Here is a 26,833-nt window from a genome sequence, read left to right on the forward strand (position 1 = left end):
GAAAGACAAGTACAAGATCTCCTGGCAACACCCTCACTCTAGGCACTGGCACCTGCTAGATTACAGCCCAAGCACTCAAGGTCCTATATCCACTGAGAGCCAAGAACAGAGAGGTGCTCATCAAGGACAGAGAGGCAGTCAGTGCCCGTTGGAAGGAGTACTTCAGGTATCTCCTCAACCAAGACTGTGTGTTTGACGCGAGTGTCCTTGACTCCATTCCACAGCATGTTATCCGTCACCACCTCGGCACAATCCTAGCCCGGCATGGGGTTGAAAAGGCCATCCGACAACTAAAAAACAAGGCCTTAGGAGCAGATGGAATCCCCATCCGAAGTGCCAAAGAATTATGGAGAAGTATTCTTGGCGCAAATCCATGACCTCATCTCTTTTACCTGGAAGGAGAAGAGCATACCAGGGGATCTGAGAGACGCCATAATCGTGACCATCTTCAAGAAAGGTGACAAGTCCGACTGCAATAATTACAGAGAAGTTTCCCTGCTGACTGCCGCAGGGAAAATCATCGCAAGAATCCTCCTCAATCCTCTCCTCCCAGTGGTTGAAGAGCTCCTCCCATAGTCGCAATGCGGATTCCACCCACTAAGGGGCACAATGGACATGATCTGCACCGCTCGACAAATCCAAGAAAAATGTAGAGAGCAGCATCAACCTCTGTACATGGCTTTCTTTGACCTCACAAAGGCCTTCGCGTCTGTCAACCGTGAGGGATTATGGAGTGTCCTTCTCAAATTCGTCTGTCCTCAAAAATTTGTCACCATCCTCCACCTACATCATGATGACATGCAAGCCGTGATTCTTACTAACGGATCCATCACAGACCCAACACAAGTGCAGACCGGGGTCAAGCAAGTCTGTGACATTCCACCAGTGCTCTTCTCAATCCTCCTTGCTGCAATGCTTCCTCTTACCTTTAACAAGTTCCCTGCTGGAGTGGAGCTAATCTACAGGATAAGCGGGAAATTGTTCAACCTCCGATGCCTCCAGTCCAGATCCAAGGTTGTTCCATCCTCTATCATTGAATTACAATATGCAGATGATGCTTGCGTTTGTGCACACTCGGAGTCCGAACTCCAAACCACCGTTGACACCTTCACTGAAGCATATGAGAGTTTGGGCCTTACATATACATCAGTAAGAAAAAGGTTCTCTACCAACCTGCCCCCGCCACACAGTACTGCTCCCCGATTATCAAGATCCATGACGAGACCTTAGACAAGGTGGACCATTTCCCATACCTTGGGAGCCTACTATCAGCAAGGGCAGACATCGATGACGAAACCCAACACTGCCTTCAGTGCGCCAGTACAACCTTCGGCCGCCTGAGGAAAAGAGTGTTCTCAGACCCGGCACCAAGCTCATGGTCTACACAGCAGTAGTGATACCCACCATCCTATATGCTTCAGAGACATGGACTATGTACAGTAGGCACCTCAATGCACTAGAGAAGTACCACTAACGCTGCCTCTGTAAAATCCTGCAAATTCATTGGCAGGATAGGCACACCTTCAGCATTTTCTCTCAGGCCAACATCCGCAGCATCGAGGCATTGGCCACACTCGATCAGCTTCGATGGACGGGCTACAGGGTCTGCATGCCCAATACAGACTCACAAAACAAGCACTCTACTTCGAGCTACGTCACGGCAGGCGAGCCCCCAGGAGGGAAGAGAAAACGCTTCAAAGACAGCCTCAAAGCCTCCTTGAAAATATGTAACATCCTGGGAATCCCTGGCCTAAGAATGCTCAAAGTGGAGGAGAAGCATCCGAGAAAGCGGCGAACACTTGGAATCTCTTCGCCAAAAACACACGGAAGCCAAATACAAACAGCAGAAACATACGACCAAAATTAAAAAGTAGGACCTCAAAAGTAGTAATCTCGGGATTGCTACCAGTGCCATGTGATAGTCAGAGTAGGAATCGCAGGATAGCGCAGATGAATACGTGGCTTGAGCAGTGGTGCAGCAGGGAGGGATTCAAATTCCTGGGGCATTGGGACCGGTTCTGGGGGAGGTGGATCCAGTACAAACCGGACGGTCTGCACCTGGGCAGGACCGGAACCAATGTCCTAGGGGGAGTGTTTGCTAGTGCTGTTGGGGAGGATTTAAACTAATATTGCAGGGGGATGGGAACCAATGCAGGGAGACAGAGGGAAACAAAAAGGAGGCAAAAGCAAAAGACAAAAAGATGAGGAAAAGTGGAGGGCAGAGAAACCCAAAGCAAAGAACAAAAAGGGGCCACTGTACAGCAAAATTCTAAAAGGACAAAGGGTGTTAAAAAAAACAAGCCTGAAGGCTTTGTGTCTTAATGCAAGGAGTATCCGCAATAAGGTGGATGAATTAACTGTGCAAATAGATGTGAACAAATATGATGTGATTGGGATTACGGAGACGTGGCTCCAGGATGATCAGGGCTGGGAACTCAACATCCAGGGGTATTCAACATTCAGGAAGGATAGAATAAAAGGAAAAGGAGGTGGGGTAGCATTGCTGGTTAAAGAGGAGATTAATGCAATAGTTAGGAAAGACATTAGCTTGGATGATGTGGAATCTATATGGGTAGAGCTGCAGAACACCAAAGGGCAACAAACGTTAGTAGGAGTTGTGTACAGACCTCCAAACAGTAGTAGGGATGTTGGGGCGGGCATCAAACAGGAAATTAGGGGTGCATGCAATAAAGGTGCAGCAGTTATAATGGGTGACTTTAATATGCACATAGATTGGGCTAGCCAAACTGGAAGCAATACGGTGGAGGAGGATTTCCTGGAGTGCATAAGGGATGGTTTTCTAGACCAATATGTCGAGGAACCAACTAGGGGGGAGGCCATCTTAGACTGGGTGTTGTGTAATGAGAGAGGATTAATTAGCAATCTCATTGTGCGAGGCCCCTTGGGGAAGAGTGACCATAATATGGTGGAATTCTGCATTAGGATGGAGAATGAAACAGTTAATTCAGAGACCATGGTCCAGAACTTAAAGAAGGGTAACTTTGAAGGTATGAGGCGTGAATTGGCTAGGATAGATTGGCGAATGATACTTAGAGGGTTGACTGTGGATGGGCAATGGCAGACATTTCGAGACCGCATGGATGAATTACAACAATTGTACATTCCTGTCTGGCGTAAAAATAAAAAAGGGAAGGTGGCTCAACCGTGGCTATCTAGGGAAATCAGGGATAGTATTAAAGCCAAGGAAGTGGCATACAAATTGGCCAGAAATAGCAGCGAACCTGGGGACTGGGAGAAATTTAGAACTCAGCAGAGGAGAACAAAGGGTTTGATTAGGGCAGGGAAAATGGAGTACGAGAAGAAGCTTGCAGGGAACATTAAGACGATTGCAAAGGTTTCTATAGATATGTAAAGAGAAAAAGGTTAGTAAAGACAAACGTAGGTCCCCTGCAGTCAGAATCAGGGGAAGTCATAACGGGGAACAAAGAAATGGCAGACCAATTGAACAAGTACTTTGGTTCGGTATTCACTAAGGAGGACACAAACAACCTTCCGGATATAAAAGGGGTCAGAGGGTCTAGTAAGGAGGGGGAACTGAGGGAAATCTTTATTGGTCGGGAAATTGTGTTGGGGAAATTGATGGGATTGAAGGCCGATAAATCCCCAGGGCCTGATGGACTGCATCCCAGAGTACTTAAGGAGGTGGCCTTGGAAATAGCGGATGCATTGACAGTCATTTTCCAACATTCCATTGACTCTGGATCAGTTCCTATGGAGTGGAGGGTAGCCAATGTAACCCCACTTTTTAAAAAAGGAGGGAGAGAGAAAACAGGGAATTATAGACCGGTCAGCCTGACCTCAGTAGTGGGTAAAATGATGGAATCAATTATTAAGGATGTCATAGCAGCGCATTTGGAAAATGGTGACATGATAGGTCCAAGTCAGCATGGATTTGTGAAAGGGAAATCATGCTTGACAAATCTTCTGGAATTTTTTGAGGATGTTTCCAGTAAAGTGGACAAAGGAGAACCAGTTGATGTGGTATATTTGGACTTTCAGAAGGCTTTCGACAAGGTCCCACACAAGAGATTAATGTGCAAAGTTAAAGCACATGGGATTGGGGGTAGTGTGCTGACATGGATTGAGAACTGGTTGTCAGACAGGAAGCAAAGAGTAGGAGTAAACAGGTACTTTTCAGAATGGCAGGCAGTGACTAGTGAGGTGCCGCAAGATTCTGTGCTGGGGCCCCAGCTGTTTACATTGTACATTAATGATTTAGACGAGGGGATTAAATGCAGTATCTCCAAATTTGCGGATGACACTAAGTTGGGTGGCAGTGTGAGCTGCGAGGAGGATGCTATTAAGCTGCAGAGTGACTTGGATAGGTTAGGTGAGTGGGCAAATGCCTGGCAGATGAAGTATAATGTGGATAAATGTGAGGTTATCCACTTTGGTGGTAAAAACAGAGAGACAGACTATTATCTGAATGGTGACAGATTAGAAAAAGGGAAGGTGCAACGAGACCTGGGTGTCATGGTACATCAGTCATTGAAGGTTGGCATGCAGGTACAGCAGGCGGTTAAGAAAGCAAATGGCATGTTGGCCTTCATAGCGAGGGGATTTGAGTACAGGGGCAGGGGGGTGTTGCTACAGTTGTACAGGGCCTTGGTGAGGCCACACCTGGAGTATTGTGCACAGTTTTGGTCTCCTAACTTGAGGAAGGACATTCTTGCTATTGAGGGAGTGCAGCGAAGATTCACCAGACTGATTCCCGGGATGGTGGGACTGACCTATCAAGAAAGACTGGATCAACTGGGCTTGTATTCACTGGAGTTCAGAAGAATGAGAGTGGACCTCATGGAAACGTTTAAAATTCTGACGGGTTTAGACAGGTTAGATGCAGGAAGAATGTTCCCAATGTTGGGGAAGTCCAGAACCAGGGGTCACAGTCTGAGGATAAGGGGTAAGCCATTTAGGACCGAGATGAGGAGAAACTTCTTCACCCAGAGAGTGGTGAACCTGTGGAATTCTCTACCACAGAAAGTAGTTGAGGCCAATTCACTAAATATATTCAAAAGGGAGTTAGATGAAGTCCTTACTACTCGGGGGATCAAGGGTTATGGCGAGAAAGCAGGAAGGGGGTACTGAAGTTTCATGTTCAGCCATGAACTCATTGAATGGCGGTGCAGGCTAGAAGGGCTGAATGGCCTGCTCCTGCACCTATTTTCAATGTTTCTATGTTTCTAAGCACCCCACCCATCCATCCCTCCAACCACCAACAACCCCACCTGTGACAGAGACTGTAGATCCCGCATTGGTCTCAACAGTCACCTTAGAACTCATTTTAGTGAGGAAGCAAGTCATCCTCGACTCCGGGGGACTGCCTAAGAAGAAGAAATTAAACACAGAAATCGGAAAGTTGCTGTCAGAGATGTACCGCTCCGCCATTAGCTTTCCGAAAACGGCATCTCATCGTCTGCCTCAGCAATCAAATGCATTGAGTGGTGTGAAGTTCTTGTACCTGCACAGTAGATACAAAATAAAGCCGCCACAGAAAGTTAAGTCAAGTCATTTCAAGACCAAGTACCCTTTTAATGATGTGATAAGTGTTAATTACTGCCAGTTAAGCTTTCTGGCACTGAAAATTAACTATTACAAATGTGGTGTCTCAGTCTTTCAGGTTTAAATTGTTGTTGGTGATTATAAAAGTTTTTTTTTTTAAATAACTAATTTTGTTTTTTGCTTTTTCTTTGTCTCATTTAATCCAGTCTTCTTTCCCTCCCTTTATTTCCCTTTCTGTACCTGATTTGTTACTGAATTCACCTGTTCTATTTAACACTCCTCGGTTCTTGCACTGTTATATTTCACAATGCTTCAGTCTGATTGGTTAACGTGAAACAGTTGCAAGATGCCCTGTAGAGGGCACCACGCTATTTCCATCTTGCACTTACAGCGACTTACAGCACAAAATATCATTGACAATGGGGCGTATTTTGCTCTAATTGGCGAACATTAGTCTTGCACTTACCCGTAGACTTTAAGCGGGGTTTTCCATGACAAGGAAACCTCCTACTGATTACCACCTACCGTCCTCCCTCAGCTGATGAATCGGTACTCCTCCATGTCAACCACCACTTGGAAGAAGAACTGAGGGTAGCAAGGGCACAGAATGTATTCTGAGTGGGAGACTTCAATGTCCATCACCAAGAGTAGCTCGGTAGCACCGCTACTGATCGAGCTGGCCAAGTCCTGAAGGACAGAGCTGGCAGATTGGGCATGAAGCGAAGCAGGTGGTGAGGGATACAACATAAAGGAAAAACCTACCTAATCTCGTCCTCACCAATATTCCTGTCGCAGCTGCATCTGCCCATGATAGTATTGGTAACATTGACCTCTCCACAGTTCTTGTGAAGGTGAAGTTACATCTTCACACTGAGGACACGCTCCATCGTGTTGTGTGACACTACCTCCATGTTAAATGGCATCGATTCGGAACAGATCTAGCAGCTCAAAACTGAGCATCCATGAGACACTGTGGGCCATCAGCAGCAGCAGAATTATATTCCATCACAATCTGTAACCCCGTGACCTGGCATAGTCCTCACTCTACCATTACCATCAAGCCAGGCGACCAACCTGGTTCAATGAGGAGTGCAGAAGAGCATGCCAGGAGCAGCAGCAGTCTTAACTAAAAATGAGGTGCCAACCTGGTGAAGCTACAACACAGGACTACATGCATGCTAAACAGTGGAAACAGCTTGCTATAGATAGAATTAAGCGATCCCACAATCAACAGATCAGATCAAAGCTCTGCAGTCCTGCCACATCCAGACATGAATGGTGGTGAATAATTAAACAACTAACAGGAGGAGGAGGCTCCATGAACATCCCCATCCTCAATGATGGTGGAGCCCAGCACGTGAGTGCAAAAGACAAGGCTGAAATGTTTACAACAATCTTCAGCCAGAAGTGCCGAGTAGATGATCCATATCGGCCTCCTCCTGAGGACCCACCATTACAGAAGCCAGTCTTCAGCCAATTAGATTCACTCCGCTTGATATCAAGAAGCGGCTGAACGCACTGGATACAGCAAAGTCTATGGGACCCGACAACATCCCGACTGTTGTGCCGAAGACCTGTGCTCCAGAACTAGCCACGCCTCGAGCCAAGCTGTTCCAGTACAACTACAACACTGACATCTACCTGACAATGTGGAAAATTGTCCAGGTATGTCCTGTCCACAAAAAGCAAGACAAATCCAATCCGGACAATTACCGCCCCATCTATCTACTCTCAATTATTAGCAAAGTGATGGAAGATGTCAGCGATGGTGCCATCAAGTTGCATTTACTCACCAATAACCTGCTCACTGATGATTAGTACCACTCGGCTCCAGACCTCATAACAGCCTGGTCCAAACATGGACAAAAGAGCTGAATTCCAGATGTGAGGGGAGAGTGACTGCCCTTGACATCACTGCAGCATTTGACCAATTGTGGCATCAAGGAGGCCTAGTAAAACTGAAGTCAATGGGAATCAGGGGGAAAACGCTCCACTGGCTGGAGTCATACCTAGCACAAAGGAATTTGGCTGTGGTTGTTGGAGGCCAATCATCACAGACCCAGGACATCGCTGCAGGAGTTCCTCAGGGCAGTGTCCTAGGCCCAACCATCTTCAGCTACTTCATCGATGACCTTCCTTCCTTCATAAGATTAGAAGTGGGGATGTTCGCTGATGACTGCACAGTATTCAGTGCCATTCGCAACTCCTCAGATAATGAAGCAGTTCATAACTGCATTCAGGAATATCTGGACGTCATTCTGGCTTGGGCTGATAAGTGGCAAGTAATATCCGCGTCACACAAGTGCCAATCAATGACTATCTTCAACAAGAGAGCATCTAACCACTGCCCTGAGATTCAACGGCATTACCATCGCCGAATCCCCCACCATCAACATCCTGGGGTTCACCATGGAACAGAAACTTAACTGGACCACCCACATAAATACTATGGCAACAAGAGTGGGTCAGAGGACAGGTATTCTGCACTGAGTGTCTTATCTCCTGACTCCTCAAAGCCTTTCCACAATCTACAAGGCGCAAGTCAGGAGTGTGATGGAATAGTCTCCACTTGCCTGGATGAGTGCAGCTCCAACAACACTCAAGAAGCTCAACACCATCCAGGACAAAGCAGCCCGCTTTTGGTGACCACTACTGTAAAGCATTCACTCTCTCCACCACCAGCGCACTGTCTCTGCAGTGTACCATCTACAAAATGCACTGCACCATCTACAAAATGCACTGCAGCAACTCGCCAAGGATTCGGAGACATCTCTCCCAAACCTGTGACCTCTATCACCTACATGGACCATTGTGATGGCGCAGAGGAACACTACCACCTCTAAATTGCCCTCCATGTTACACACCATCCTGACTTGGAAATATATCGCCATTCCTTCATCGTTGTTGGGTTAAAGTCCTGGAATTCCCTCCCTAACAGCACTTCTCAAGGGCAATTAAGGATAGGCAATAAATGCTGGCCTTGCCAGCGACACCGACTACCCATGAACGAATTTTTTTTTAAGTTGCTGCCAGCAGAACATCCAAACTTCGCAGTGCCCTATACAGAGCATCTCGACTTGTGTGAACAGGTCAAGCAACTGTGCATCTCCTCAACCAATCAAATTGAAGAATCTTTGATGAGGAGCGCAGAGTCTGAACCAGGAAGTGTAAGTTGGAATAGTGAACTCAATGTCAGGAAAGGTACAGAAGGCAAAATAAAGTGAGAGAAAGAAAGATTGGATTGCAAGAGATAAAAGAGATGAAGGAGCAGTGCATCTTGGACAGCAACTTCCGGATTGCACATGTGCGCTCGCCATAAGTTGCTGTCCGATTTGTGCATAAGTAACGGTGAGCACTGTTAGCCTCACTGTTAAATTTACAGCAAAATCCGGCCCATTAAACAGGGATGAGCAAGTCTTAACTAACAGCAGGCACCATTCCTTACCCTGCCACTGAAAATCTTGGGTCAATATTTTTACACTATGGAGATATTGTTACTGGACACATTACTAATGAGCCAGGATAAATGTTAGATAAGTACCTACTTTATTTCTTTATTATCTTTCGCCCAGTATTTTTCTTAAATGCAATTAATTAGTTTTTTAAAATATATACAAGTTAGGCAACAACCACTGAATTTTCTCTATTTTAAAAAAATGAGTCATTTTTACAAGCGTACGTGAGTTACCCTCTTAGTTTAGTCTGCTTGTACTCATTCCTTTGTTGTCAGGGGGTCAGTGTGTTCACAAGCCTTTGACAATCTCCCCTTTGGCCAGTTATTAGGAGGTATGAGTTAGCACCCTGGCCAGATTGCCCGAGCAGATGGAAGGACCGCAGCCTTTCTTTATGCACAACTCAAAGAAGGAAATGAGTAAAGTGGGAAATTGATACTGCAAACTTTCACTCCATAGCACTAACCATTTATGCTTCAATGCACAATTACATCATCTCACTCAAGTGTTGTATTTTCAACAAAGTTGTAACTTACTTGGCTGTGAAGAGCATTTTATAATATTGTCTATTGGTAATGGGATGTAATTATAACAGGAATTGTACCCTACTGTTTGACACTAGATATTGCTTTTAAATTTACTGAGAACTGTAATTCAAGTTTGGGCCATTATCCTAGGCTTCCTTATAAATATATTGTTGTTCACAGATTTATACATGCAATAGAAAGGCTATTTAGTTGAAGTCTACAAACTTGAAAGATATACACCAATTTGACATTTAGGTGTTTTAATTGTAGGAACTGCACAGTGATCAAAATAAACTCAATGGCCCAGAAATTCCTTGAACCCCACTCCAGTCCAGGCAAGCAATGGAGTGCTGCGTAGCGCTGATGGGAGCACAGGACCCTCCCCTTCCGTTAAAGGGGATGGCACGCTGCAAGCTCTGCAATGGGACGAGGGGCTACCACTTCTTCACCGGGGAGCGGGGTGCCGTGGCAGCAGCCCGGGCTGCAACATGGTGCCATGGACCCCGCAAAATCATCAATACAAGGCTGCGACCGGTAAGTCGGTCATTGAAAAAAAATGGCGCCCGCACCGTCCCTATAATTTTTGCTCCGCGAGCAGAGTGTGGCCCAGTTCACAACCCAAAAGATTGGCGCGAACATCGCGGCAGCCTCATAGGGTGGGACCGAATTTCCGTTCTGAGGCGAAACGGGTCGCTGCGCACGGCGCTGACGCCATCATCAACAAAGTAGCGGCTCGGGGCACTACCGGCGGGAGCGGGGCGCTGCTGGTTTGTGCCTCCACCAACTCCCGCGGAATTTTGCGGTCGTGGCCCCATGGTCCGAGCGCGAAATTGTTTGCACTAACGATGCGAGTTTCTCCTCCCGGGATCTGAGTGAACAGGGAAAGCAGCTGTGTATCTCCTTAACCAATCAGATTGAAGCATTATGGAATGACCAGTGCAAGGAAGTGCAAGTTAGAGTGGGTGAACTCACTGTCATATCAAGTACAGAACGAGAAAGAGAGAGAGGCAAAGAAAGTCTGAATTAAACGAGAAAAAAAAGAGAAAAATAAAAATAAAAACAAATGTAATTAACATTTTTTTAAATCTGCAACAACAATTAAAACCTGAAGGAATGAGTCTCCACACTTGTAATGGTAAATTTTCAGTGCCAGAGAAGTTGACTGACGGTAATTAAAACTTATCATGCAGTTAAAAGGCTACTTAGACTTGAAATAAGTTTCTGTGGCGAGTTTACTTCATATCTACAGTGCAGGTACAAGAACTTCACATTACTCAATACATTTGAACAGGGAGTTGGACAACGTGACGCTGTTTTCGCAAAGCTAATGGCGGAGCAACTTCTCGATTTCCATGTTTAATCGTGCATCTGCCCTCATCTGAAGTTGCTGTAGCATTTGGGCATAAATACCGGGAGTGCTATTAGCCTCACCGTTATTCTGTCAGCAAGTGTTGGGCCACTGTCTTTAAGTTCCTTTAATGAGCGGAGGGGAGCAGAGAATTATAGGCATAGAAAACTGGTGAAAGATAAAAATACAAGAGCCTTTTATTGGAGCTCTTTCACCTGCTGTATGGATGATGAAACTACCCTGTCTGCTTATAAGATTCCCTTACCTTCCAACACCGGAGGTGAGGACATGGAACAACACAATGAATAGCTATCAACAACTCAAAATGGAGCTATATGTGAAAACCTTGTCATCCTGTTAAAACCAAAGCTGAACCTCAAAATTTACATCCTATACATCACCAAGACTATTTTCTTCCAAATCAACAATATTGCCCCATCCACCCTATTTCTGCTGAAACCCTAATTGTCGCCTCTAGTTTCAATTTCTGCAATGTCCTCCTTGCTGGTCTCTTATGCACTACCTGCCACAAGCTCCAACTTGTCCAAAACGTAGTCGTCATTTCCTGTCCCAAACTAAGTCCTGCTCACTCATCATTCCTGTCCTCTGCTGACCAACACTGGCGTCCTGTCCCCAAATGCACTGCATTTAAAATCTTAGATGTTAAATTTCTCCCGAGGTCTCATCCTAGCTCAGCAATCACCTCCAGCCCTATATCATCTGTACACCTTTTCGTCTTCAACTCTGGGCTTTTGTAATTTCCTGCACTCACTCAATCCTATCTTTTGTGACAGACTCTTCAACTGCTTCAGCTCTGCTTGTTGAATTCACTCCTTAAATCTTTCTTCCTCACCACTTTTCTCTCCACCTTTAAAAATATTCTCAAAACACATCTTTTCAACTAAGTTCCTCCTTTATGGGTCAGCATCTGTTCCTCAACCTTTTCACTGTCCTTCAACCTCCAAACTGCCTTGGGATGTTTTATCTATTTAAATATGTCTTTGTCTCTTGCTAAACCACATTATCTGCTCTATACATCTATGATGTTACAAGTTAACATCTTCTGAAGACAAGGTCTTTTAGTGGGGATGACGCCAAAGGTTGTGACTGAAAACTGCAACTAAATAGGACCTTTTTGTAAGTAGAGCACAGATAGATCTTTCACTTACTGAACTAGCACCAAAAAAGCAAACGTGTAGCTTTGTTTTTGAACATACCAATTAACTGCTTTGCAAGTGTGACAGTTTTCTTTTCATATCATTAAATAATTTGTTTAAATCTCCTCAATGATACATTTACAAAACAGTAAAATTTAATTAATAGATCGATGAAATTTTAAATTCTGCAGATAATTTTTACTTGTGATACTGATGATAACTGGAATTTTCTTTTAAAGCTATTTGCCCAACTACTGCCCAGCGAATATCCAAAAGCAGGGTGCATGTTATCCTGATTCAATCAGAAACATAATACTTGACTCTAATAGAGCCGGGCAATTAAGTTTTTCTCCTCATAGCAAAAATGAACGCCTACAAAACAGTTATAAACCTACTTTAAAAAAAAACATGAACAAAATATCTTATAGCCTTTCAAATTATGCTTCAATTGCTCTGATCAGACTTTAGGATTCAAAAAATAAGATGGAGAAGATGGGGCAGAGTAGGAATAGCAGGATAGCTAAGATGAATATGTGGCTTGAGGAATGGTGCAAGAGGGAGTGATTCAAATTCCTGGGACATTGGAACCGGTTCTGGGGGAGGTGGGACCAGTACAAACTGGACGGTCTGCACCCGGAACCAATGTCCGAGAAGGAGTATTTGTTAGTGCTGTTGGGGAGGGTTTAACCTAATATGGCAGGGAGATGGGAATCTATGCAGGGAGACAGATGGAAGTAAAATGGGGGCAGAAGCAAAAGGTAGAAAGGAGATAAGGAAAGGTGGAGGGCAGAGAAACCAAAGGCAAAAATCAAAAAGGGCCACATTACAACATCATTCTAAAAGGACAAAGAGTGTAAAAAAACAAGCCTGAAGGCTCGGTGTCTCAATGCGAGGAGCATTCATAATAAGGTGGCTGAATTAACAGGCAGATAGCTGCTAACGGATATGATGTAATTGGGATTACGGAGACATGGCTCCAGGGTGACCAAGGCTGGGAACTCAACATCCAAGGATATTTAATATTCAGGAAGGATAGACAGAAAGAAAAAGGAGGTGGGTTAGCGTTGCTGGTTAAAGAGGAGATTAACGCAACAGTAAGGAAGGACATTAGCTTGGATGATGTGGAATCTGTATGGGTAGAGCTGCAGAACACCAAAGGACAGAAAACGCTAGTGGGAGTTGTGTACAGACCACCAAACAGTGGTAGTGAGGTTGGGAATGGCATCAAACAGGAAATTAGGGATGCGTGCAGTAAAGGTACAGCAGTTATCATGGGTGACTTTAATCTACATATAGATTGGGCTAACCAAACTGGTAGCAATATGGTGGAGGAAGATTTCCTGGAGTGAATAAGGGCTGGTTTTCGAGATCAATATGTCGAGGAACCAACTAGAGAGCTGGCCATCCTAGACTGGTTGTTGTGTAACGAGAGAGGATTAATTAGCAATCTTGTTGTGCGAGGCCGCTTGGGGAAGAGTGACCATAATATGGTAGTATTAAGATGGAGAGTGACACAGTTAATTCAGAGACTAGGGTCCTGAACTTAAAGAAAGGTAACTTCGATGCTATGAGATGTGAATTGGCTAGGATAGACGGTGGATAGGCAATGGCACACACTTAACATAGAAACATAGAAAATAGATGCAGGAGTAGGCCATTTGGCCCTTCGAGCCTGCACCACCATTCAGTATGATCATGGCTGATCATTCACATCAGTACCCCTTTCCCGCTTTCTCTCCATACCCCTTGATCCCTCTAGCCGTAAGGGCCATATCTAACTCCCTCTTGAATATATCCAATGAACTGGCATCAACGACTCTCTGCGGCAGGGAATTCCACAAGTTAACAACTCTCTGATTGAAGAAGTTTCTCCTTATCTCAGTCCTAAATGGCCTACCCCTTATCCTAAGACTGTGTCCCCTGGTTCTGGACTTCCCCAACATCGGGAACATTCTTCCCGCATCTAACCTGTCCCGTCCCGTCAGAATCTTATATATTTCTATGAGATCCCCTCTCATCCTTCTAAACTGCAGTGTATAAAGGCCCAGTTGATCCAGTCTCTCCTCATATGTCAGTCCAGCCATCCCTGGAATCAGTCTGGTGAACCTTCACTGCACTTCCTCAATAGCAAGAACGTCCTTCCTCAGATTAGGGGACCAAAACTGAACACAATATTCCACGTGAGGCCTCACCAAGGCCCTGTACAACTGCAGTAAGTCCTCCCTGCTCCTATACTCAAATCCCTTAGCTATGAAGGCCAACATGCCATTTGCCTTCTTCACCGCCTGCTGTACCTGCATGCCAACTTTCAATGACACATGGATGAACTTCAAAAATTGTACATCCCTGTCTGGAGTAAAAATACAATGGGGAAGGTGGCTCAACCGTGGCTAACAAGGGAAATTAGGGATAGTGTTAAATCCAAGGAAGAGGCATATAAATTGGCCAGAAAAAGCAGTAAACCTGAGGACTGAGAGAAATTTAGAATTCAGCAGGGGAGGACAAAGGGTTTAATTAGGAGGGGGAAAATAGAGTATGAGAGTAAGCTTGCAGGGAACATAAAAACTGACTGCAAATGCTTCTATAGATATGTGAAGAGAAAAAGATTAGTGAAGATAAATGTAGGTCCCTTGCAGTCAGAATCAGGTGAATTTATAATGGGGAACAAAGAAATGGCAGACCAATTGAATAAATACTTTGGTTCTGTCTTCACTAAGGAAAACACAAATAACCTTCCGAAAATACTAGGGAACCGAGGGTCCAGTGAGAAGGAGAAACTGAAGGAAATCCTTATTAGTCAGGAAATTGTGTTAGGGAAATTGATGGGATTGAAGGCCGATAAATCCCCAGGGTCTGATAGTCTACATCCCAGAGTACTTAAGGAAGTGGCCCTAGAAATAGTGGATGCATTGATGGTCATTTTTCAACGTTCTATAGATTCCAGATCAGTTCCTATGGATTGGAGGGTAGCTAATGTAACCCCACTTTTTAAAAAATGAGGGAGAAAGAAAACAGGGAATTATAGACTGGTTAGCCTGACATCGGTAGTGGGGAAAATGTTGGAATCAATTATTAACGATGTAATAGCAGCGCATTTGGAGAGCAGTGACAGGATCGGTCCAAGCCAGCATGGATTTATGAAAGGGAAATCATGCTTGACAAATCTTCCAGAATTTTTTTGAGTATGTAACTAGTAGAGTGGACAAGGGAGAACCAGTGGATGTGGTGTATTTGGACTTTCAAAAGGCTTTTGACAAGGTCCCACACAAGAGATTAGTGTGCAAAATTAAAGCGCATGGTATTGGGGGTAATGTACTGTTGTGGATAGAGAACTCGTTGGCAGACAGGAAGCAAAGAGTAGGAATAAACAGGTACTTTTCAGAATGGCAGCCAGTGACTAGTGGGGTGCCGAATGGTTCAGTGCTGGGGCCCCAGCTATTTACAATATACATAAATGATTTGGACGAAGGAATTGAATGTAATATCTCCAAGTTTGCAGATGACACTAAGCTGGGTGGCAGTGTGAGCTGTGAGGAGGATGCTAAGAGGCTGCATGGTGACATGGACAGGTTAGGTGAATGGGCAACTGCATGGCAGTATAATGTAGATAAATGTGAGGTTATCCACTTTGGTGGCAAAAACAGGAAGGCAGAATAATACCTGAATGGTGACAGATTAGGAAAAGGGGAGGTGCAAAGAGACCTGGGCATCATGGTATATCAGTCATTGAAAGTTGGCATGCTGGTACAGCAGGCAGTGAAGGCGGCAAATGGCATGTTGGCCTTCATAGCGAGAGGATTTGAGTATAGGAGCAGGGAGGTCTTGCTGCAGTTGCACAGGGCCTTAGTGAGGCCACATCTGAATAATGTGTACAATTTTGGTCTCCTAATCTGAAGAAGGACAGTCTTGCTATTGAGGGAGCGCAGCGAAGGTTCACCAGACTGATTCCCGGAATGGCAGGACTGACATATATAGAAAGACTGGATTGACTAGGCTTATATTCACTGGAATTTAGAAGAATGAGAGGCGATCGCATAGAAACATATAAAATTCTGACGGGATTGGACAGCTTAGATGCAGGAAGAATATTCCCGATGTTGGGGAAGTCCAGAACTAGGGGGTCACAGTCTAAGGATAAGGGGTAAGCCATTTAGGACCGAGATGAGGATAAACTTCTTCACTCAGAGAATTGTGAACCTGTGGAATTCTCTACCACAGAATGTTGTTGAGGCCAGTTTGTTAGAGATATTCAAAAGGGAGTTCGATGTGGCCCTTATGGCTAAAGGGATCAAGGGGTATGGAGAGAAAGCATAAATGGAGTACTGAAGTTGCATGATCAGCAATGATCATATTGAATGGTGGTGTAGGCTCAAAGGACCGAATGGCCTACTCCTGCACTTATTTTCTATGTTTCTTATGGTGAAAGTAGAATCCCCCACTTCCATAAAAAGCATTTTAGAAAAAAATAACTTTGGCTGATTATGCAGCAAACCTCAGCATTTTTTCTGATATAAAAATTCCAGTGCCTGCTGGAACTCTAGTCAAGTTCTAATTCACTGGACTGCAAATAGATAAGCAACAGCTTCACACCTACAATTTGCGACATGCAGTTTCTGATCTCTGATCATGGAGAAATCCAAAGAAAGGCCAGTTGTATCCCAAATAAACAGAAAAAGAACAATAATAATAAGCATCCATGCAGCATCTTGAACTTGGAAAAATATCCCAAAGTACTTCATAGAGGATAAATACGAAGCCAAAGGAGATATAGGAGTGATCAAAAGCTAGGCTGAAGAGGTGGGTTTTAAGAGAGGAAAGGAAGAGATTTCAAAAGCTTGGGGCCTAAGCAGCTGAAGACACAGCTGTCAAAGGAGGGCAGCGGGAGGGGGATGCACAAGATGCTGGGATCAGCGGAATGCTAATGAGACACCAGGACCTGCCATCCATTGGATTCAGGTTTAGTTAGATGAGCAGTAGTTTACAGAGGCCAGCACGGAGAGCAGTAGAATAGTTGAGTCTAGAGGTGACAAAGGCAAGAATGATGGTTTCAATAGCATATGGGTAGAGATAGGAGTGGAGGCAAGTGATGTTATGGAGGTGGAAGTAGACATTCTTTGTGATGGGGTTAGAAATCAGTTCAGGGTTAAATAGGAAGCCGAGGTTGTAAACCGCCTGAGACTGCGGCCAGGGAAAGGAACAGAACCAGTAGTGAGAGTGTAGTTTGTGGCAGAGGTCGAAGATGGTGGCTTCAGTCTTCACAATGTTTAGCTGGAGAAAATTGCGGCTCATCCAAGACTGGATGTCAGACAAATAGACAGACATCAGAGGGAGTGGAGACATCGAGAGAGGTGGTGCAGAGTACACAGAAAATAGGTGCAGGAGTAGGCCATTCAGCCCTTCAAGCTTGCACCACCATTCAATAAGAGCATGGCTGATCATTCCCTCAGTACCCCTTTCCTGCTTTCTCTCCAAACCCCTTGATCCCTTTAGCCGTAAGGGCCATATCTAACTCCCTCTTGAATATATCCAATGAACTGGCATCAACAACTCTCTATGGTAGAGAATTCCACAGGTTAACAACTCTCTTGAGTGAAGAAGTTTCTCCTCAATTTGGTACAACTTGGTGGAATCAGCATTCATGTAGAATCTGATCTATTTCTGTGGATGATGTCACCAAGAGGCAGCATGTAGAGGGGAAGAGAAGGGGGCTAATGATGGATCCTCGAGCTGAAGGTATGGAGGTGGTAAGAGAATCCATTGCTAAAGATGCTTTGGCTATGATCCGGGCAACGCCAATATCACATGGCAATTTGCTGATGTATGAGGCAGACGCATCAGTCATTATGTTCAGCACGACTCAGTTTGTCCTGAACTGGACAATGGTGGAGAGATATTAGAGGATGGGGTGGTCAACCATGTGAAAAGCTGCAGAGAGGTCAAGGAGGTGCAATGCACCACGGTCACACAGAATGTTGCTCATGAGTTTTGTTAGAGCTGTTTTGGTGCTGTGGGAGAGTTGGAAACTTGATTTCAGAAATTTAAACATAGATTTGGGAGGTGACAATAATGACTTGAGTAGAAAGGGAGGTTTGAAGTTTGCAAGGACTGAGGGGTCAAGGATGGCTAAGCCAACAGTGCACCAGATATCAAGTTTGCACCACTTGAGTTTTAAAAATAAAGATGGGACCATACCAGAGAATGATCAGAATGGGAGTACTGAAGGTTTTGATGTGGACAAGAGCATCAAGTGGGCATGAGAAAGTAGCCAAACAATTTAACAGCTGTATTTCTTTGCCAGCAGTATGTGGTATGGCAACACTTCAATGGGCAGTGTGCTCTATGTAGTGGACTGGTGATGTCCACCCTGAAAGAGTGGAAATTTATCAAGTGATAACCGATGGATGATTACTACAAAGCAACATTGTAGATTACATACAATTACTCATCAATTTTATCAACCCAAGGAAATATATAATAAATACACCAAAATATAACTTTAAACATCAAATATCTTCCTTCCAAATCGTCTTCAGACATACATTATAGTGGGAGTTTGAGAGAAGATGATGAAAGTTTGGACTAGAAAGTAAATTTTTGAAGTCACAAAATAATTTCATTGTATTTGTATGTAAATACAGTGGCGGTCTCAGAAACAGTCATTAGACACATGAACAGGACTAGGTGTTGGAGGATACAATAATGTCATCCAGAATCAAGCAAGAATTTAATTTTTCAAAATGGTATTGACTCCTTCAAATAGCAATTAAAAGTGTGCCATCGTCTACTAAATTAACTTTTAATTACTGTGGTCACAAACAAGGCTCAGAAAATCAAGACGGAAAACATTTTTAACTGAAAGTGCCCTCCTCAAACAATATTTTTTTAAAATTTGTTTCCTCCCTGCTTGTGCAAAAACACAAGTGTTGAATTATATAGACAGGTAGAGCACAGCCTGGTTGAATTAGTAAGCGTTGTGTGTTACTTACGTCACTAACCCCGCCCACCCACACCCCGGGCAAATATTTAACAAAATATGACGCAATATTTCCTGGTTTTCCTTAAATGTTACCATTAATAGACTTACTTGCAAAAGTCGGACAAAACTTTCAAATTTTAAAATTAATTTTTTTAACCACAAAACTATTTTTGTTATAAAACCCAAAGACGGTAATACTAATAGAGCCAAAAAAACTTTCCTGTTAAGCTGCCCAGCGATCTGGAGGTCGATCGCAGGCTGCCCACCGGCTCATTTACATGGGAGAAATCGCGTATGTGTGAAAATTTGAATGGGCCGCACAGCCAGTTAAAGGGGCCGCGCACCCAAAAAAATACAGGGCACATTGGAGCCAACCAACTGTTTATTTTCATAATACAAAACAATAATACTGTTACCACACGTATAATTGAATTAACTAATGGAGACAGCTATATACCTGGTGGTAAAACAGTTTGGGTAGGCATCGTGCTAATTACTGTTGACTCCAGAGGACTAGGTTGAAAAATTCCATCTATTGGGTTGATCGTACTCTAGAGAGGTCAGAAAAAGAGAGATTAAAACAGTTCCGTTACATCACTGCAGTAATAATGGAAGACAGTAGGTCACAGAAACAGAGCCAGACTGGAAATCAGCTGAAACCTGAGGAAGAGAAAGTTGAGGAGAAATGTAATCTAATGAATAGAAAAGGAAGGAATACAAAAAAAAAAATGGTTCCAATCCAGCTACTATTTTCACAATAGTGGTCAATTAAATTTGACCTATGCTAGTTACATTAGAAGCTATTAGTTTGAAGATCCATGCAAATACATGTCCCGTGGTTTAAAATGTACAGTATTTGTGGAATTTTATTTATTGATCAATCACTGGTTTCAAGTATGAAAGCATAATTACACAAACACACTCAATAACCATTTCCTTCAGCACAACTTCATGGAACACTTTCTTGGAAATACATACAAATGTCCTTTTTTAGATTTTTACTAAGCAGCAATTTTTTTAAAACACCGATGAAAGTATTGGCTGACTGGAATGAATTTTAAAAAGGACCAGAAAAATCCTTCTCAATAATTTTAAAGGTGCTATGTATAAGGCAGCCTATATTTGAAACTCTGAATTACAATTTTAATGAGTCAGCAGCCTGGCAGCAATCTTGAAACGATACATATTTTCAATATGGTATTGAAATTTATGGAGGCATAAAAAGTGAATATATACATTTTGAATGGTGCTACTATAACAGTCTACTTCTCATGATTACAGCACATTGCAAAAATTTTTAACCTGCATCAAAACAGTTCATTGCTAAAAAGATGATCACCATAAATATATGTAAAACATATGGATTACGGCAAAAACAAAACATACTATACAATGGATATTAGAAGAACATGTAAATACTAAAAAGCATTTTTTCAGGTAATACTAATTTACTGTTCACTTCAAATGAACTTATTTGCTAATCACTTTAAAACATTTCAAGTACAATGCTTACAATACAAAAAATATTTTATTTACATTTAAAAAAATAAAGTGCAGACTTCAATTCAACATTTGATGTTGATCTAAAAGATGAAACTGATGCATTCAATAAATTAATACAACAGACTGTTATAGATCAACATTGTATTTTGTAAGACTTACCATATGTCACAGATGAATCCTAGTGAAATGTAAATTCGTTCATTCTCAGCAGTTTGCACAATGCACTGCACTACACAGTATTCAACAAAAATACCAGCAAGCAGAAAATTGAAAACATAGCAAGGTATAAAATGCTAAACAGCATCTAATTCTATAGCAAGGTGAAGGAATGCCAAGCAAATATCAAGCACTAAAAAAGTCTAGGAGATGGACAGAGAATTAAGAATTCCAAAAACCTGCAAAACTGATTTTCAAAAAGATCAGACCCATTTTTGGGTTGAAGATTCCATAACCCAGCATCTACATAAGCTTACAAACCAACTATTTCCTGTTTTTGACTATAAACTGCAGTCCAGCAACTGATTAAGGTCATGCTGAACCTCAATAATAGATCTCAAAATGAAAGCTTGCATTATTACTGTAATCCAAAAGCCAGAGAAACAATATAAGGCAGCAACACTATACAGTTTTAGTTTAAGACACAATTTCAATCTCTTGTCCTGGAGTAAATCTGGCCAGTTAAATGAGTAAGAATATTAATATTCCTGCCATTTGCAATGCTCTTACAAATAACATTCACTATAGATGCTAGGCTAGGGAAGATATACAGGAAAGAGAACCAACCAACAGAGGAATAAAGTAAACCGCAGTAAATCAGTAATTAAATGTCCACTACAGAAAATATAGGATTTCCTTCTCAACTGCGTTTCAAATCACTATTTTTTCCTTCTATACCAAAGTACAAAAGAAAAGGAAGAGAATAACAAAGTATCATACTGATTTACAAACTTACTATAATTCCATTTGCGTGCTTCTCCTCATTACTTTGGTCCTTAAAATTTTGGAAAGAAAAGATTTTTCAAGATACCGTTAAACAGGGCAAAGTCTGAAATATCCCATTTAAAGCTTTGGTAATCATTAGTATATTAAGTACCAAAGGTACCCAGAATTTAAAAATTACCATTTTAATTACCATTTTTTTCAAAACTGGAGCAGTAACTCAGTAGCTACAGTGTAATGAATTACTGGAGTTAGTCAATTGACTAAAGTCCTATGCTTGAGTCTCACCAGATTTTGATAACACATTAAAAAAATGAAAAGCAAAGTATCATTTTAGTGTTTTGTATGTGCCACTTTTACGATAAGTTCTACATTATACTACAAATAAAGTACAGATTGCATGAAGGAAATACCTTTTATTACACTTTTCAGTACAGGACAAGTAAACCTATGAAACCACACTGCTCTTTCAACTGAGATTTGTGGCTGAACAGTACTATGGTATAATGGGTTTGTATTGATTCTCCACACAGTAAGGTGCTGCCATGGGAGAACACTAAGAAATGCTGGTGAATTCCCCAGAGAGAGGAAGGAGATCTGAATGCTCAATCACTCTACATTACTCTCGTCCTATGTGCTCAAGGACTGTTGTAGATTGGCAAAGGCCTGAAAACAGTATTTTAGCTATCCTCTCATTGGGATGATGGTTGGATAAGGCTACTCTAAAGCAGAAAGGAAGAAATTGATTTTCCACTTTGAACTGCCAATTTGGAAAAGCATAATTCGGTCAGGCAGAGTCAGGGGAAGTCATGTTTGACAAATGTTCTGGAATTCTTTGAGGATGTAACAACAGGGTGAATAAAGGGGAACCAGTGGATGTGGTATATTTGGACTTCCAGAAGGCATTTTACAAAGGTGTCAATAAGAGGTTAGTGCACAAGATAAAAGTTCACGGGGTTAGGGATAATATATTAGCATGGATAGAGAATTGGCTAATGATCAGGAAATAGAGAGTCAGGATAAATGGTTCATTCTCGGGTTGGCAATCAGTAACTAGTGGGGTGCTGCAGGGATCAGTGCTGGGATCCCAGCTATTTACAATCTACATTAATGACTTGGAAGAAAGGACCGAGTATAACGTAGCCAAGTTTACTGACGATACAAAGATGGGAGGAAAAGCAATGTGTGAGGAGGACACAAAAAATCTGCAGGCTAAGTGAAAGGGCAAAAATTTGGCAGATGGGGTATAATGTTGGAAAGTGTGAGGTCATGCACTTTGGCAGAAAAAAAATCAAAGAGCAAGTTATTATTTAAATGGAGAAAAATTGCAAAGAGCTGCAGTACAGCGGGACCTGGGGATACTAGTGCATGAAACAAAAGGTTAGTATGCAGGTACAGCAAGTGATCAGGAAGGCCAATGGAATCTTGGCCTTTATTGCAAAGTGGATGGAGTATAAAAGCAGGGAAGTTTTGCAACAGTTATACAGGGTATTGGTGAGGCCGCACCTGGAATACTGTGTACAGTTTTGGCTTCCGTATTTACGAAAGGATATACTTGCTTTGGAGGCAGTTCAAAGAAGGTTCACTAGATTGATTCCGGAGATGAGGGGGTTGACTTATGAGGAAAGGTTGAGGAGGTTAGGCTCAGTGGAATTCAGAAGAATGAGAAGTGATCTTATCAAAATGTATAAGATTATGAGGGGGCTTGACAAGGTGGACGCAGAGAGAGGATGTTTCCACTAATGGGGGAGACTAGAACTAGAGGGCATAATCTTAGAATAAGGGGCCACCCATTTAAAACTGAGGTGAGGAGGAATTTCTTCTGAGGGTTGTAAATCTGTGGAATTCGCTACCTCAGAGAGCTGTGGAAGCCGGGACATTGAATAAATTTAAGACAGAAATTGACAGTTTCTTAACCGATAAGGGATTAAGGGGTTATGGGGAGCGGACAGGGAAGTGGACCTGAGTCCATGATCGGATCAGCCATGATCTAGGGGCCGTTAGGCCTACTCCTATTTCTTATGTTCTTATGTTCCAGCAGCATTAATTTTGTGGCTAGATAATGAATTCTCTTTTGCTGCTACATAGCCCACATTGTGCTGCAACCTGGTTTCTGGGGAACAAGGGCCGGTGCTTTTAGATGCGCTCACTTTAAAAGAGGCATGAGCTTTATTTTAATATTCATTTGGAGACATGTCATTCCCAACGTCCTTGCATGCTTGACATCATTTCTCGGCAATCAGCTATGGTGAATGCTGTTTCAAAAGGCATAAATAACTAAAATGAATTTGTAATTTCTCAGTCATTTCCTGAGTACTTTTCATGATTTTTGCTTAGGTTTTTTTTCAGTTGGTATTGAGGTTCCCATGAGCTTTTGTGCCAAATGATCTAATTTTTTTGGTAGCAATGAGTTTTCCAACAGGAATCTGCTATTTGAGGTGTTTGGAAGAAAGAGAAAACTATGGATGAGTGGCAGGCAAATTAGATTGCACAAAAGATGCACTATGTCCACCTGCATCTGTAGACAGAGGTGACTAGATTTCATTTAAGCAGTCAGTTAATGCATGGAGAGCCTCCTGCTTCCAAAAAGAAGCTGGGACTGTAGCCCATATAGCACCATGAATATATGTAAATGCCTGATTAACCAAAAAGGTTGGATGCTTCCGTGGAAGTATGCCAATCAGAGTATATCATGCTTTCAGCAACACTCACATGCCAAGGAGATCAACGGCTGCACCCACCCATGATGCCACCAACAATGTCATGCCTACCTGATATTTATCATGGGGAATGGTCTTCTCATGGTTCAGGTCAGCAGAGAGCCAGATGCAGAGTTGCGCTACGTGCTGCATGAATACCCATAGCTACTAAGCAGCAGAGGTTGGCACATCAAGTGACAATAATGATCAGGCATGGTCTGAAACTTGGCTTTATATACCTCCTTGAAAGAATGCTCACTTATGGGAATGGCGCCATGGAGTGGCAGAGAGGGTCACCCTCCTCACAAGCACCTCAAGGAGCAACACCTCCACTTCAGCAGCCATCAAACAGGGGATTAGGTTCTAAGCTGCTCTATCATTTGCCTAGAGCCTAGTGTCTGCACCTTGGGACCTCTTGTCCTTCATTGTTCCCAATCATTTCTCAATCCACTCTCCCTTCAGCCCTCGCAAAAGTTGATCATGGGTGGAGATGCCTTCTGAGGCTTTCCAAATATTTTGGAATTTTTGTTCCCCGATTATAAAACCTTTTAATTGTTCTCTTCCCTTTAAATTTTACTTGCATGCTCCCATCACTTATTGCTCCTGCACCGATCCAAAATTGCACCTCAAGTTATGCTAATGAGCTAATGTTCAAAAATTGGTACTTTCCATTTAAACTCCACCACCGGCCATTCTTGTCTAAACTGCATCAATAATGGAAAACCTAAGCTTATGCATCCAAAACATTGGTTAAGCAGTGAACACATTCTAGCAGTCTTACTTAATTTGAGATAAAGCCAATTCCAGTAACATTTTCTGCAACAGTAAACATTCCTATTTATTGCAGTCCATACCACTCTTTATCCCACATTCAGGAAAGAGCATTCCATTTGATCGGCACCCATATAAGTGAACTGAATATACACCCCCCCTCCCCCACACCACCAACCACTTGCAATATATTCCATCTGCAGGATGTACTGCAGCAACTCGCTAAGTTTATTTCATCAACACCACCCTGTCCCGCAACCTCTACCAGCAAGATGGACGAGGTCAGCAAGAAGGAAAAACGCAGCAATGTCATTGCAACACCATCACCTCCAAATCACACACAATCCAAGCAAGTACCTGTATCACCATTCCTTCATCATTGCTGGGTCAAAATCTTAGAATTCCCCATCTAACACCATTCAAGACAATGGTCCACCACCACCTTCTCAGGACAACCAAGAAAAAGCATCAAAAAAGGCCTTGACAGCATCAGCCACTTCCAGAGAAAAGATATTTTTTTAAGCGCAATACGTAATAGCAGTGTTCATTGCCAGAACTCTTATACATGTATAGATGGAAATTTTGCTACAAAATCTACATATACATAGGCCAATACCACACATCTTACCTTTGAGCACCTGACAATATTCATCTTGCACTTAGATGAAAGTCTAGTGGCGCAAAAATAACTAGGCCAGCTGTCGTGATGTAGTTATATATATTTATGTACATATTATGTACAAACCTAAAATATCAGCGGAAAGTGACGAGATTTGTATGTCTGTATGGTGGTACAGGTCAGTATGATTGCTCACATACCTGAACTCAGCTATGCCTTGAGAGCAAGACTGAATCTTTTCCCTGCAGGTTATCAATATAAAACCTCATGCAACCATATCAAAAGCAGTTGCTTTCGGGAGTTGGGAGCAATTTACGTGTCTACCCTCTGAACCAGGGAATATTTGGAGAATGTAACAGAAGATGCAAAGAGCAAGAAAAGGTGTCCTTAAATGAGCACAAAAGAAAAATTATGGCTAATCGGATGATACAAATTCCAACACTAAAAATGCAATCGCATCCTGGGTGGATATTCTGCTTCTTGGAACGGTTCTAAATGTAATGAGTTATGGGCAGGGTCAACATAATTTCTAATCACTCGATAAAATAAACATGACTGTGATACTGCACTCAACAGCAATCTCATTCTGACAGACCATAGAATTTGGCTCCTGTAGAAAATAGAAATTCCTCAACACCAATGTCGCTCAGATAAATGGGTTTAAAATTTATGGAGCTACAGTGCTGGTTATTCAAGACAAACTAAATAGAACTGCTGCATGTATCAACTGAAGGGAGCATGTGCATGCCTGCATTGTTGAGGGAAAGAATTCACTGCAGTCCCTGGCTCATTACATACATAAGCAGCTTGATGCATTGAAATGAAGACTGAGTTAAATAGGATTTCAAATTGGGGCAGTGCAATCGTGCAATGTATTGAAACAAATACATATTTCACCTTTGAGTAATGGAGCATAGGTTCAAAGTGTGTAAAAGCAACTTTTTGCAAGGGAAAACAAAAAAAAAGTTAAATGATGAGCTGTGATTAAAGTTTTGTAAACATCTGGTGATAAGATATTACAAATTTAATTTAATAAAGCTTGCATTTAAACAAATATGCAGACAACTGCAAAAGTTATTAGTAGAGCATATGAGACCATGCAGGAAAAATACCCTCCAATTCTAATAGGCAACATTATACAAACATATAATAGAAAGCCCTACATGATACTGTTAAATAATGAGATTACACTATCAAAGTCTACAATTATTGTTCTTCAGTCAAATCCATTGGACAATTGTTTAGTCTCAGTTCCCAAATAATCACTAAAAAAAAAAGAATTATCCAATAATTTTGAACTAAACAACACAAATAATGCA

General features: G+C 42.4%; 1 protein-coding gene across 4 annotated transcripts in view; it reads right to left on the reverse strand.

Moving 5' to 3' along the window:
* Positions 1-26,833, reverse strand: part of osbpl9 (oxysterol binding protein-like 9) — a 238,513-nt gene that overhangs the window by 70,285 nt on the left and 141,395 nt on the right. For 3 of the 4 annotated variants that reach the window (XM_070886877.1, XM_070886875.1, XM_070886878.1), the window contains 2 exons: positions 21,439-21,477; positions 19,441-19,534 (listed from right to left, as the gene is read on the reverse strand). In XM_070886877.1, the coding sequence (XP_070742978.1) occupies positions 19,441-19,534; positions 21,439-21,477 (133 nt within the window). The remainder of the gene's footprint in view (positions 1-19,440; positions 19,535-21,438; positions 21,478-26,833) is intronic. The other variant, XM_070886876.1, reaches the window with a different exon arrangement.

The sequence above is a fragment of the Pristiophorus japonicus genome, chromosome 8, assembly GCF_044704955.1.
Source record: "Pristiophorus japonicus isolate sPriJap1 chromosome 8, sPriJap1.hap1, whole genome shotgun sequence".
Lineage (NCBI taxonomy): Eukaryota > Metazoa > Chordata > Chondrichthyes > Pristiophoridae > Pristiophorus > Pristiophorus japonicus.